This window comes from Camelus ferus, chromosome 6 (assembly GCF_009834535.1).
Source record: "Camelus ferus isolate YT-003-E chromosome 6, BCGSAC_Cfer_1.0, whole genome shotgun sequence".
NCBI classification, from domain to species: Eukaryota; Metazoa; Chordata; class Mammalia; order Artiodactyla; family Camelidae; genus Camelus; species Camelus ferus.
The window spans coordinates 75,491,606-75,504,881 of record NC_045701.1 but is presented as its reverse complement, the minus strand read 5'-3'; the positions used below and the strand labels follow the sequence as shown (position 1 = coordinate 75,504,881).

The window sequence follows — 13,276 nt, the reverse complement described above, 5'->3', positions numbered from 1 at the left end:
GTCTTTTCTTGTTAACTTTTTCCCATCTCAGACTCTTTGTGGCTTCGATTCCCTCTACCGTGAATACTCACTACTTCTGGTCATGGTTGGTGTCTTCTCATCCTCACAAGTAGTGGTTAAATATAACCTCTTCAGAGAAAGCTCCTGTCACCACATGCGTTACAGGATCTCGTGTTACTCCTTGTCTGAACCATTTGTCGACTTGCAGAAATCTTGTTTATAGTTGACTTGTCTCACCCCTGTTTTTCTCTCTTAGATAGAAACCCCTGGAAGGCAGGGTCTCTGTCTACCTTGTTTACTTTTGTATCCTGACTGTCTAGCAGGTCTTTACTAACAATTTGTTGGACGAATGAATACATAGCCTGTTTTTAGAGAGAGTTTGAGAGAAGATACCACAATCGATTCTACTTTTAAAACTTTTCTCCTTCATCCCATCTCCAACACCTTCCAAAATGCTAACACCCCTCCTTGAAAAGTCACTGGTTATGACATCATCATTCCTGTTCTAGAAAACTGGTTGAATGTTCATTGGCCTCTGGAGGTTCAAAGGAAAGTTACCTCAGATTTGTTGTTTAACTTCTTGCACTGAAAATGATCACCCTTCCAGCCTGGCTCCATGTCTCTGGAAAGGCAAGCTAACTTTGCAGTGCCCGAAGTAAGTGAAGCAGAAAAAGAAATTAAACCTTCTGGAGAAAGAAATCCACGTAATATGTTCCAGAGTGCTACATGGAAAGTTTAGTGGGGTTTGCTACTTTCTGTTATTTTTTATTTACTACATACTATGGGTAATAGTTTATTTTAGTTGAAGTTCAGTCCCTTATCCATATTGGGAAATTATTTAAAGAAGTCTATGTCCAGGCCCTCAAGATTTTGAGCTCCAGAATAAATTCTCCCCCCACTTTTAAACTACAGTGCTAGAACAGCATGAGTAGATTCTCTGACCAGAGTATCACAGGATGAAATTAAGGGTTGGCCACTGCGTTCCACCTGGAACTCAGGATCCCCTCCAAGCTTATGCCTGTTACTGGGAGAATTCAGTTTTTGTTTTTGTTTTTGTTTTTTTGTGGTTGTAGGATTGTAGTTCCCTTTTTCTTGCTGGCTTTCTGTTGGGTACCACTCTCAGCCCCTGGAGGCTACCCTCAGATCCTTGCCCTAACCTTCCTCTCACACTTTGAATTTCTCTGACTTCCTCTTCTACTACCAGCCAGAGAAAACTCTGCTTTTAAAGGGCTTGTTGATTAGGTTAGGCTCACAGGGAAAGTCACCCTGTCTTAAGGTCATTTGATTAGTAACTTTGTATCCACAAAGTCCCTTTTGCCATACAGTATGACATAATCACAGTAATAACACTAGGGTGTGGAGATCCTGGAGGTGGGTCATTGCAGAGATCTGCTTGCCACAATTTCTGTCTCCTATTTTATTAGTTAGAATTGCATTTACCTGCATGTATCAGAAAGCTTGATTATAATAACTTAAACAAATTTTTTTTCACATAACAATAAATATAAAGATGAGTAATTGTTGATAGTGATTCAGTGGCTCAGTGACATCAGGGCCAGTGACTCTGTGGTTCTCTTAGCCTTTCCTCATGGTTATGGTAGCTCCAGCCATCATGATTATATGCAAGACAGGAAAAAAGAGGAAGTGAGTAGGATTAGGGCAGCATGAGAAATATCTGTTACCTTTATTGCATATGCAGAATAAACAAAGACAAAGAACACTTCCCAGAGCTTTATTTCTGACCTTACTTCCATTTATGTCTCATTGGTCAGAACTTAGCCAAGTGGCTACTCCTAGGTTCAAAGGAGGCTGGGAAAGTAGGAATGGGAATTATTGTGATTGGCTCAACCAATAAACGCCCATCCTCCAGTGCTGGATGATAAGAGAAAATGGATGTTGGTGATGTGGCTAACATATCTGTTACACTTATTTTCTGGAAGGCAGAATGTGGTATAGTAGAAAAAGTGCAGAATTTAGAGACTTGTGATCCTGTCCCAACTTTGTCGTGGTTAGCTGTGTGACCTTAGAGTAGTCAAGCAGCCTCTCTGAGCCAGTTCCCTTATCTATCAAGTGAGAGAAATATCTGGTTTACTTATCTCAGGGTTATTATAAAAATGGGTTGAAATTATCTATGAATTTCTTTTCATCCTGGAAATATATACTAATTGTAATTTTTGGTAAGTATTTGCTATAAAAATAAGAATATATTTCATTGCTTCTAAGAAATATATGTATGTATACATACAATTTTAAAATATTTTATAATCTCTGAAATCGGATGCATTTTATAATCTATGACATCTTAGTTTCAATGAAATATAATAATAATATTTTGTTAAGCTTCTCGGAAAGGCTTAGGATTGTGCCCAGGAAATATGGCCACCATTGGGACCCATAAAGCTCCTATAGACTCCTAGGGAACTGACAGTCTTGTAATGCAATATCCAAAGTGACAGACTCATGGCTTTAAAATATAGGTGAAAAGAAATCATCCACACCAACTCCCCTACTTGCATACAGGGACATGTTATCTCTATTCCAGGTATAAAACTGAAGTAAACCAAGATGAGTTTACAAGAGTAAGCCATTTTCTAAGAGTTCAAAGTACTAGAAAGTATTCTGCAAACTTTAAAGCGTGATTGACCTCCTACCAGGGTCTTTCACTGAATGTGACACAGTGTTCAGCTACCTAGGGATGTTATTCAGGGTCACTGCCTCAGGAATGCACCGAGATCAGTGGTAACTTGTTTTTCAAGTCAAGTGTGACTTAGATCCTTGACTCTGAATGCAGAGCCATGGAGCTGTTAGGTAGCACAGCCATCAGGATTGTTTATTTTGAAGAAAAATCACACTACAGTATTTACAACTATATATAAATATGTAAAATATATAACTTATAATCTTGGGGTATACCTATATGTATGCCTGTACAAATATATGTATTTATATGTGTATGTATTTGTATATCTGTGTGCATGTATACACACACACATAATGTGACTTTCGATGGGGCAGAAACAGACTTTAGGGATAAGGGATTGTGGTGTATATGCTTGAAAGAGAGAAATAGAGGGGAGTGAGTTTATGGAGACTGACTATAGTTGAAATATGACATTTGTTCCTTTTGGAGTTCTTTCTCCTGTATGCCTGACTTGAGGCTGCGATGTTCATTCTTTTCACCAATTTCCAATGGAAGACTAGTGATCATTCTCTTTATATTTTTTAAAAAATAAATACTTAAATGAAAGAATGAAAGAAAAAATGGTAACAAGATAGGAAGAACAGACCACCAGGGTCACTCTATTTTTCCCTTTTAGGAAGATCAAGTCACCTGTTAATTAAAGTGCATGTGTGTGCGTGTGTTTCAGTGAACTCTGTTCTCACATAAAGGAAAAGAATTTGAAAGAAGAAGGAAGAGAAGCAGTGTTCCAAGTCCTTAATCTGATTTAGGTCTTTGTCATAGGGTAATCTGGCCTTCCAGGCTTCTGTTTATTTGGAGAATTTATGAAGCAAGCAGCCTGGTTACTTTTACTTCCTGATTCAACTTCTCTGATTTCTGTAGCCCACTGTGACAGAGGCTGCAGAGTATAAAACCATGCTTGACATTATTTTGCATCACTGTACTGAGCACATTTCTGAGTGCATGGTCGATGCTCAGTGTAAGTTTGTTAGATGTCTTATTTTAGAAGAAAGCTCTGAAGAAACACAAAGAATTCATGCAGTCTTATTTTCCCCATTCATCCTTTCTTCCCTGTTTTCCTTTTGACCTTTAGTTGCTTTTCCTTGATCAAGAACAAGCTGAGGCTTTACTTTGGGTTTGGAATTGGCACCAGGATCTAGTTTAAGATGTTTCTGCATAAACCCTTAATAGCTGACTGGCTAGCACTTGCCAGTAACCTCAAAACCCAACAAGTGGATGCAGAGATTTTTAAAGTAGCTGTCTGGTTGAATACATATGACAAAGAGATGAAAGGAAGATCACTAAGTTCTCAGATTTAAATAGCCTCTAACCAAGCAAGAATTATGTTATGATGTTATGTAGCATAGCTAACCTAACAAAATAAAACATTGTCCCAGCTCTGAAGGGGTAGATTTAATCCACATGGCTATACGAAACCCTCCTTTCCTTCTCATGTGATTTATGAAAGTTCTGTAAAACTTCTAGTTAATATTTCCAGGACATCAGTATAAAATCACTCTAGTTTAGGACGATCTGAACTAGTCTTTTTTTTTCCTTAAAAGTGGGCACAAGTCAGTTAGGAATGTTTCAGGGGAGGACTTCCAATTTTTGCTATAACTGGTTAACAAACTAGTCCTTCTGCAGTAAACAATCACAAAACCAGACAAAAATGTGTAAGGTAAACCATTTGCAGATATTGGTCAACAGAAAGCACCATATTTCGATTCTGAGAGAAGGAAAACTCATGAGGTGAGCCTGGTGACCCCCTTGGCTCTCTTCCAGGGGGGAACTTCCTGACTGCATAGAATGCTAGTCTCCGCTGAGCACAGCAGTCCTGCTGAGCTAAGGAAGCAGAGATCAGAGTTGGGGGCAACTGAAGCATCTGGAATCCGCAGGCAGGGCACTGGAGAGGAAAGGGTTGCACTAGGGAAAGGGGAACAGAAGTGTATCTGGGTGTACCCAGGGAGTCCTTGGCCAGGCTAGAGTGCAATGGTACAGACTGAAACCATATGTGAGATTTCCCAGAAGGGATGGCTCCAGGGTTGAGAATGGGACAGAGACACTAGAGGTCAGGCAATACTGAGGGATGCTGGTGGTCCAGCTCAGCCACCTTGGAAAGACCTCCTTAACACCTTATTCACATCCCAAGCATTCAGAAAAGACACAGAAAGTCTGTGTCTTAGGGCAAAGTTTATGCTTTTAAGCAGGGGTTATTATTTTTTTTGTTTAATAAAGGGCTAGATGGTAATTATTTTAGGCCCTCTAAGCCATACAATGTCTCTCACAAGTACTCAACTCTGCTGTTGTAGAGCAAAAGCAGTCATAGACAGCATGTAAATAAATGAGCATGGTTTTGTTCCAATGTCTCTCTTTTTTTTTTTTTTAAACAAATGAAAAAAAAAAAAAGCAGAAGGAAGGCCAGATTGGGTCATCACTGCAGAGCACCCCTGCTCTAGAGTAGGGCCTAATTTAAATCCACCCTAACAAAGCCTAGAACCAAGTACTGTCAAGGGAAATTGAGTTTGGAATTTGAGTCCTGCAGTAGTTAGAGCGCCCTGGGAAACACCTTTGGCTTTTCACGAATTTCATCCAGCAAGGAAGAGTAAGCCTATGCAAGAGCAAGGTGAGCGGGCAGTTTGACTTCTGGCAAAAACCAGCTCTGTAGAGGAAGATCAAATCCAGACTGTCTTTATGTATCATCAACAATTGTTAGGTATGTAACGAAACAGGAAAACATGACCCATAGTTTAAAAAAAGGTCTATAGAAATTAAACCCCAAATGGTCTAGATGTTGGATTGGGCAAACAAAGCCTTTGAAGAAGCTATCATAAATATGTTCCAAGAACTAAGGGAAAATATTATCAAAATGAGTGAATATAAAAGGCATCTCAGCAGAGAAATAGAAACTATAAAATAATCTAATGAAAATCTTGGAATGAAAAAGTTGAATAATTGAGATGAAATATTCGCAGAATGAGCTTAAGAGGAGAATCAAGATGACAAAAGAGTCAAGGAACTTGAAGGTAGATCAATAGGAGAAGCAGGAGAGAAAGGGGCAGAAAACATATTTTGAAGAAATAGTGGCTAAATTTTTCCAAATTTAATGAAAATATTGACATACATATTCAGGATATCACACAAACTTAAAGTAGGATGAGTTATAAGGAAACTACATATAGACATAGCCACAGTTAATTGCTGAAAACTGAAATCAAATCTTGTAAGCAGTTAGAGATAAAAGATATAATAGTGAAATGAGAATTATAACTAACTCCTCATCAGAAACAATAGGGGCAAAAAGATGGGATCCTGAAGAGAAAAAAAGTCAACCTCAAATTCTATGTCTAGTATAAAATAGCCTATAAGAACAAAGATGAAATAAAGAATGGATTGTTTAAAAGCCATGTTGTCCAACAGAAATATAATACAAGCCACATATGTGTTATTTAAATTTTTCTAATTGCCCCATTAAAATTTTTTTTTTTTACTTGTATTTTACTTTTTTAATTGGCGGTACTAGGGATCGAGCCCAGGACCTTGTGCATGCTAAGCATGTGCTCTACTGCTTACCTACTACCCTCTCCCCCATTAAAAATTTAAAAATTTAAAACAAAGAGGTGAAATTAATTTTAACAATGTATTTTATTTAACACAGTATATCCAGAATATTACCATTTTAACATGTAATCAATATAAAAATTATTAAATAGGTATTTAACACATTTTTATACTTTTTGAAATCTGGTGTGTACACTTAAAGAGCAACTCAATTTGGACCAACCGCATTTCAGTAGTTACCTGTGTCTGGTGGCTACTGTACTGGAATTGAATAGTACAATTTTAGATCAGAGAAAGGAGAATGGACATGTTGCCCTGTATCCAGATTGTTTCCCAAGCTATCTTATACATAGTGTTTAAATTAACCTTTCTAAAGCATTTACCAGCTCAGGAGACCTAAAGAGCCTACCTATTATGTGGTAAAACAAGTTAATTTGTTCACTCATTCATTTATTCAGATATTTACTCAATAAACATTTGCTAAATATCAGACCCTGTTCTAAGAGTTGGAGACATCCACAAGAGGAAAATCCAGTCCCTTTCCTCAGGGAGCTCCCAGGCTAATTGACACAATGGCCACATTAGCAGACAGGTTCATTATAACCGGATAAATGAGTAAGATACTATCAGCATACAGAAGACATGGGGGATAAGGAACAAGTGGGATTAGTGGGAGCTAAGGAAGGGGACTGTACTTTGGAGTTCTTCACTGCAAGCGACAGAAGCTGACTCTGGCTAACGCAAGGAGGAAGGGGGTCTGTGGCTGTGCGGAGCCTCTGAGGAGTTTTTAAACAGAGCTGTGGCATGGACATTTTCAAGTTCTAGGAAGACCCTGCTGGCGTACGAGGTTGGGTAATAGGTTAGAGGGGGATGATGCTGAAGGCAGGGAGACAGGTAAGAGGCTAGTAATTGTCTGAATGAGAAACGATGCGGACTGAACCAAGGCAGTGGCAGTGGGAACAGAAAGGGCAGTTTCGAGAGTTCAAACTCTCTCTGAAATTTAGAGCTGTCACTGTTCCAACCCCTCCTTTTCCAGTGCACTCATCTCACTCCCACCCTCTTCAGGTAAACAGGAGATAAACTCATTGTGATCTAGCTGTGCCATCTCTGTTCTCTCTTCCCCAGATGCCTTTGCCCCTCCTCCCTTTCACTCAGAAGCCTGCCTTCCAATTTAAGATGCAGCTCATGACCGTCCACTGCTCAAGCCCTGGGTAGTCTCTTAACACCCTGACTCTCTCTCTCTGCAAGGGTGCTGTCGTTGTGGTGGCTGACCGGTCACAATAGGTTAGAGAGCCTGTTGTGTTATTATGTCACTGTCATACCTCCCTGCAATGAACTTTAAGCTACTAGAGACCAGTGATGCTGTCTCATTCTTCCTTGTACTGTCAGGGTCTAGAATGGTCCTAGCACAGAGTAGCCAGTCCTGTTTCTGCTGATGCTGGCCCCTGGCTTTGTGGGACACACTGAGGCCCTGTCGTGGCTGATAGCTTCCATCACCAAACTCCTGGCTCAGGACAGTCTGAGGAAAGTTCCTTGAGTCACTCTCCACTCGTAAACTTTCAGCAGCTTCCCATTTCCCACAGAACTCTTCTCCTCAGCTGTTCAGGTCCATCAGCCTTTCTCTCCAGGAGATACCTCAGCTCTCATCAGACTGACCTCTTCACTGGCCCAGGAACACGCTCCCACAAGGTCTGATTCTCTTAATCGTCACTTAGGCTGATCCCCCGTCCCAAGGATGCCTTACTCTTCCCTTCCAGTGGTCTAGAACCAAGGGCGTCCTTCAAATCCCAAAACCTGCTCGGTCCCTTATGGTTCCAGCCCTTACGATCCAACTGTCACAGCATTTCTGGTATGTCCTCCAGTGGGCAGTTATTCCCAGGTTTGTTGTGTTCGCTGTTCTGAGCATCTCCATCTCCCTGCTAGATGGTGAGCTGCTTGAGGGTCAGTATCTTAAGGGTGCCTGGCACATTTCTACACACACAGGGCTCATGACTGCATCCTAGAAATAGATACATCTTATGTCGGTCTTCTAGGTCTCCCATCTTATCAGCCAGCTGCATTCTCCACCCCCCAGTTTTAGTGTGTAAGGTGGGCTGCGGAAGAAGCTTCTCTCTGAAAGGGCAGCCCAGAGAACTTCAGTGAAATTTTTAGTGTCTCTTGGTCAGCACTGTGCTGATTGTGAGTCACTACTCATTTGTGGTGATTCCAAGCCTCACTTTATGATTCATGTTCTAAAAATGGGGTGAGGTTTTTATGGAGAAACCCATTCCAGGGTGAACTTAGCCTCACAATGATCGGGTTTCTCTGTGGGATTCCAGCTGCTCGCCCAGCACTCCGTAGAGTCTAGCATCTCAGGGTCTGCTGCATGTGGCTGTTTCATGGCAGGTTCCTAGAATCCATTTCACAGGGTTGTGATGGAGGTTCCCGGTAACACCTTTGTTCCACCAGGCTTTCCTGGGACCACTCATGGTCTGTTACCAGCCCATGCCTGGATCTGGGCTGGACAAGCTGAGGAAGGGTAGGTAAATCTTTCGGGCTCTTCTTTTCATTCATACTTCCTGAGTCTTTATCTTGGTCCCTCAGCCGAATGCATCTGTATCTGTAAAGAGGAAGTTGCCTGCTTGACTCCACTTAGCATCTGGGAGAACCACTCTAAAAAATGACTGTGAAGGGAAATCACTAAAATCAGAATGTGGAAGTAACAGAAAGGGAGTGGTTTCATGAAATTTGCATTCTGGTCCCAAGATTTACGCGGAGGCACACCGCTTGTTAGTGTGAGTCGTTTACCCGGGGTCGAAGGCCAGAGCGGACATTTATCAGGAGCTTGGAATGGGGCCTGGCACACAGTAAGCCGTCTGGAAACTCAGCTGCTGTGACTGTCTTTGTTGTTACAGACGGTTTTTCACTCCCAGGACTAAGCATTTGGAGTATATTATCTTACTTAATCCTTAGAATTATGAAGTGAGTTTTGCTGTTCTTGCTGCACTGGGGTGAGCTGAGGCTTAAGGACTGTGCAGGACTCACATCCAGGCAGTTGAACTCCTGGGTCTGTCTCAGTCTCTGCTGTTGCTACACCTGATCTCCTTGGGCCTCACATTTTTCATCTGTAAAACTTGAGAGCTGGACTATTCATCTTTAAAATTTTCGAGCTCTAAAATTTCTAGATGTTTCCTCCATTATCTTCACCCTTTTCCTTCTCATCCCCCTTCCCCTCCCCCACGCACACTCATTTTGCTGGATTCATCATCATGGGATGGGTGGGATGCCTCCCCATCTAGCTGTGACTCTGCACATGTCAGCTCGTGAGCTTGTATTGTGGCTTTGTCCTTGTTGGAGCTGGCTTACATGCTGCTGTTGTTGGGAGAGGGGGAATCTGACTCTTCAATTTTACCATCTTCTCTTGGCCTGCAGCCATTTATCACATCGATGGATGCCAACATTTGATGGACTTGAGAAAGGCATAAGATGGGAGAAACCCACTAGATCAGCTCTTTGGGTCTGTGGGCTTTGCCTGGTTCTCTGGTGAGATCTGGTTTGGAGCCGTCACTCTCCAGGCTGTTTGCACATGTCTGGTCCTGTGATTGGTAAGAATCTTAGGAGAGGGACTTGCAAGAGAGATTTCTGGGCTTTCCCATTCTCTGTACAGCTTGGATACCCTGGTAGATTTCTGTTGAGGAGTTTCACTGATCATTTCATTATGGTTCCATTGTAGTTGATGTTTGTGAAGTACTTTAGCTGGGGGCTAGTCTATTTATAGTCTCTAGTTTTTTTGTTTGTTTTTTTTGTTTTTTTTGTTTTTTTTTTTTTTTATGGCTGTGACCCAAAGATAAGAGTGTTTCAGCATCAGAAGACCTGGGTTCAAGGGTTACATCTATCACTTCCTAATGTGGTGCATCTAACACACCTGCTTGTTATGGCCTCTACTTGATTATTCTTTGGTGGTATCTCATTATGCAATAAAAAGAGTCCAATTGTCACTATCCTGGGACGTGTAAATTCTTCCACTTAGATGCCTGGAAGAAACATCTTAGGAATCTTAGGACACCAAACAAAGCCCCTGGAAACAACAAAAGTGTTGGATAAGTCACTTAACTTCTCTCTAACTACAGTGACTATTGGATCAAAGTATGGTATGAAAATAGGTTTCTGAAAATTATGAATTCTATACAAACATATTTTTCTATACAAACTTATTTTTAGGAAGTATTGGTCAACAAGACTGATTGTTTTAATTCTGCCCCCCAAAGTAAAAGCTACTAAATGTTTCTATTCTGATTATCCTCAGCATCGATTATTTAATGCAGTTAGTACCCTATAGTAGAATTTCAACATTTTCTTTTTATTATGCACCAGCTAGAAGGCTATGAGTTAAATTGTTCTAGACTAAAATGAATATTATGAGTATTCAGTTAATAACTGATACTGTTCAAGGTGGATGGTAGCTCTTATGTGGAAACATTAATTTTGCATTAATTTAGATTTTACTAATTCATTCTAAGATCAGGAGTTAGGTTCAAGTTGTAAAAAGACACTAATGGTACAAACAATATTGTAAGTCTATTCATTAGCCTTACATGGAACATAATTGCAATGTGACTAAAGGCTAGAGTTTTACGTACGAATTCAAATTGGCCTAGAGTAAAAATGTGTTTCTTTAACTCATATTTTTCTCTGATGCAAATATGCCCTACCCCCGTACTCCAAGTGAGCAAGATGACTCCATTTCTGTTTTTCTTGATTGGTAAGTTGTGCTTGGAGATACCATCTGGAGATGGTTGGATTTCTGCCAAAGATTTAAATCAGGCTTGCAAAGAGCTACCTGCCTCAGGCAAGAAACTGCACTGATTTGATAGGAAATAACGTGCATTTATTTTGCCATCTGGTAAAGGAAAGTGAAAGCACTTTGAAAAGTTTCAATACTTGTTTACAACGATGGCATTGTATTATAGATAAAAGTATTTCTAAAATATAATAATTGGGAAAATTTGGGAATCTAATTGCTAAAATTTGTGTGATTGTAAGTCTGATATGAAGGCACATACAGAGATCTCGATGCTAAAGGCAGATCTTTCCCTGTTAGAAGTGAGGGCAGGACAGGGCAGAGAAAGGGAGAGCAGAAACCACCCAGACCTCCTCGTGGACAGTATTGACAGCCCTAGACCTGTGTGGATTGGTTATGTGATGGTCATCCCTTTTAATTTTCATTATTTTTTTTAAACAGATTTCTGCTTGGCAGATTCACCAAAGGCAAGAGAGGCTAATCTGCCTGTGTTCTGAGTGCCACCCTCTGCAAAACCCCCATAGCAGACCCCAGGCCCAAGTCCACTGTGCTACCGTACCTCCACCCCAGACGTTGCTCTGGGGTCTGCCTGAGGTCAGCAGCGTGAAGATGACCAGCGCCTTCCCAGCATGACGACCTTGGACCATGTGATCGCTACCCAGCAGTCGGAGTGGGTCTCCTTCAACGAAGAGCCCCTCTTTCCTGCCTCTTCGGAGGGTAAGGAGTGCTTTCACTGCCTAAGGGAAAAGGTTAACAGAGAACCCCGCCTGCTTGTTATGGCTTCTCCTCGATCATCCTGTGGGTGAGATCTTGATATGGAGAAAAAAGAGCCAGTTTGTCACTTTTCTCAGGTGCAGATTCTTCCACCTAGAAGCCTGGAGGAAGCATCTTAGGAACCTTAGGGCCCGAAACAAGGGCTTGGAAACACCAAGCGTATTGGCTGCTTCCTTCCAAGGAACATAAGCTTCATGTTTTCAAAGTCCCTTCAACTCAGTCTTTTTGGTTATTACTCCCAACAGCAATTTGGACTGTCCCAATTTTTAACGCATAGTTGTCAAGAGTGGTGGGTGTTGGAGCTGGATCCCTTGGGCTCAAACCCTGGCTCTGTCATGCATGAGGGATGTGCCCTTGGGTGGATAATTTATTTAACCTCCCTGGGCAGTAGTTTATCTGTGCAGTAGGGGTAATCACAGTACTACCTCAGCGTGGTTGTGAGGATTAAATGAATTCACAGGTAAAGTGCTTGCAGCAGTGACTGGCACATGGGAAGGGCTCAGTAATTTGTCACCCCTGATCATGATGAAGGTGGCTAGATTGAGTTCTGGGGAGCTGCGCTCTGGGATGAAGATCAAGGTAGGTTACGGGAGCTATTTACAGAGACTTGTCAGCTGATTCTGTTCCACAGCAGCTGCTACTGCCCCCTGAAATCATCTCAGCTTCATTTACAGCGCCTGGAAAGTGTGAGTTTACAGGTGTGCTGTCCAGTAAGGGAGCCACGTGGCTACTGAGTCCTTGAAATGTGGCTAGTCTGAACTGAGACGTGCTGTAAGTGTAAAATGCCTACACTGAATTTCGAGGACCTAGTAAAAGTTAAATGTTTCATTAACAATTTTTTATCAATTACATGTTGGAATTAAACATTTTCAACACAGTGGGTTGAAATATATATTCTTAAAAATAGTTTTACCTGTTTCTTTTCACTTTTTTTAAATGCGGCTACTAGAAAATTTTAAATTACATATGTGGTCCACAATTTATTTTTTTAGGACAGTACTTGTCTAAAGGCTTTGATTACATTTGTGTGGACCAGTTTGTTTGGCTAGCGATGGGAGAAAGGAGTTTCATATCAGTACTTTCATTTTTTAAAAAAGTTTTCATACAGTAAAATTGACCATTTCTGATCTACAATTGATGAATTTTAACATGTGGATAGATTTGTATAACCACCATCACAATTGGGATCTAGTACCTTATTTAATAAATTTTTTGGAAGGCTATTAAATATTCCAGGACCAATGAAGTGATACAAAGCTAGAGGAATGGCCTCGGTGCCACATTCAGCTGGTCATTAGTGCTGGGTTTGCATGTGGTGGCCTGCAGACATGTGTCATTTGAACTGCATAGAGTCGGAAGTTTGATTTTGAATGTCTCTAGTCCAGACGGAAGCTCTCCTGTTGAGCCACAGTCTTCACCAGTCCCTGCTGGGGTAGGTGGTGGGATAAGAACAGGGAACAAGGCTCCCAGTCTCAGCCTGCATG

General features: G+C 41.1%; 1 protein-coding gene across 2 annotated transcripts in view; it reads left to right on the top strand.

Annotated features, from left to right (window-relative positions):
* Positions 1-13,276, top strand: part of STON2 (stonin 2) — a 139,601-nt gene that overhangs the window by 17,764 nt on the left and 108,561 nt on the right. For both annotated transcript variants that reach the window (XM_032482460.1, XM_032482461.1), the window contains exon 2: positions 11,460-11,735. In XM_032482460.1, the coding sequence (XP_032338351.1) occupies positions 11,648-11,735 (88 nt within the window). In that variant the 5' untranslated portion in view covers positions 11,460-11,647. The remainder of the gene's footprint in view (positions 1-11,459; positions 11,736-13,276) is intronic.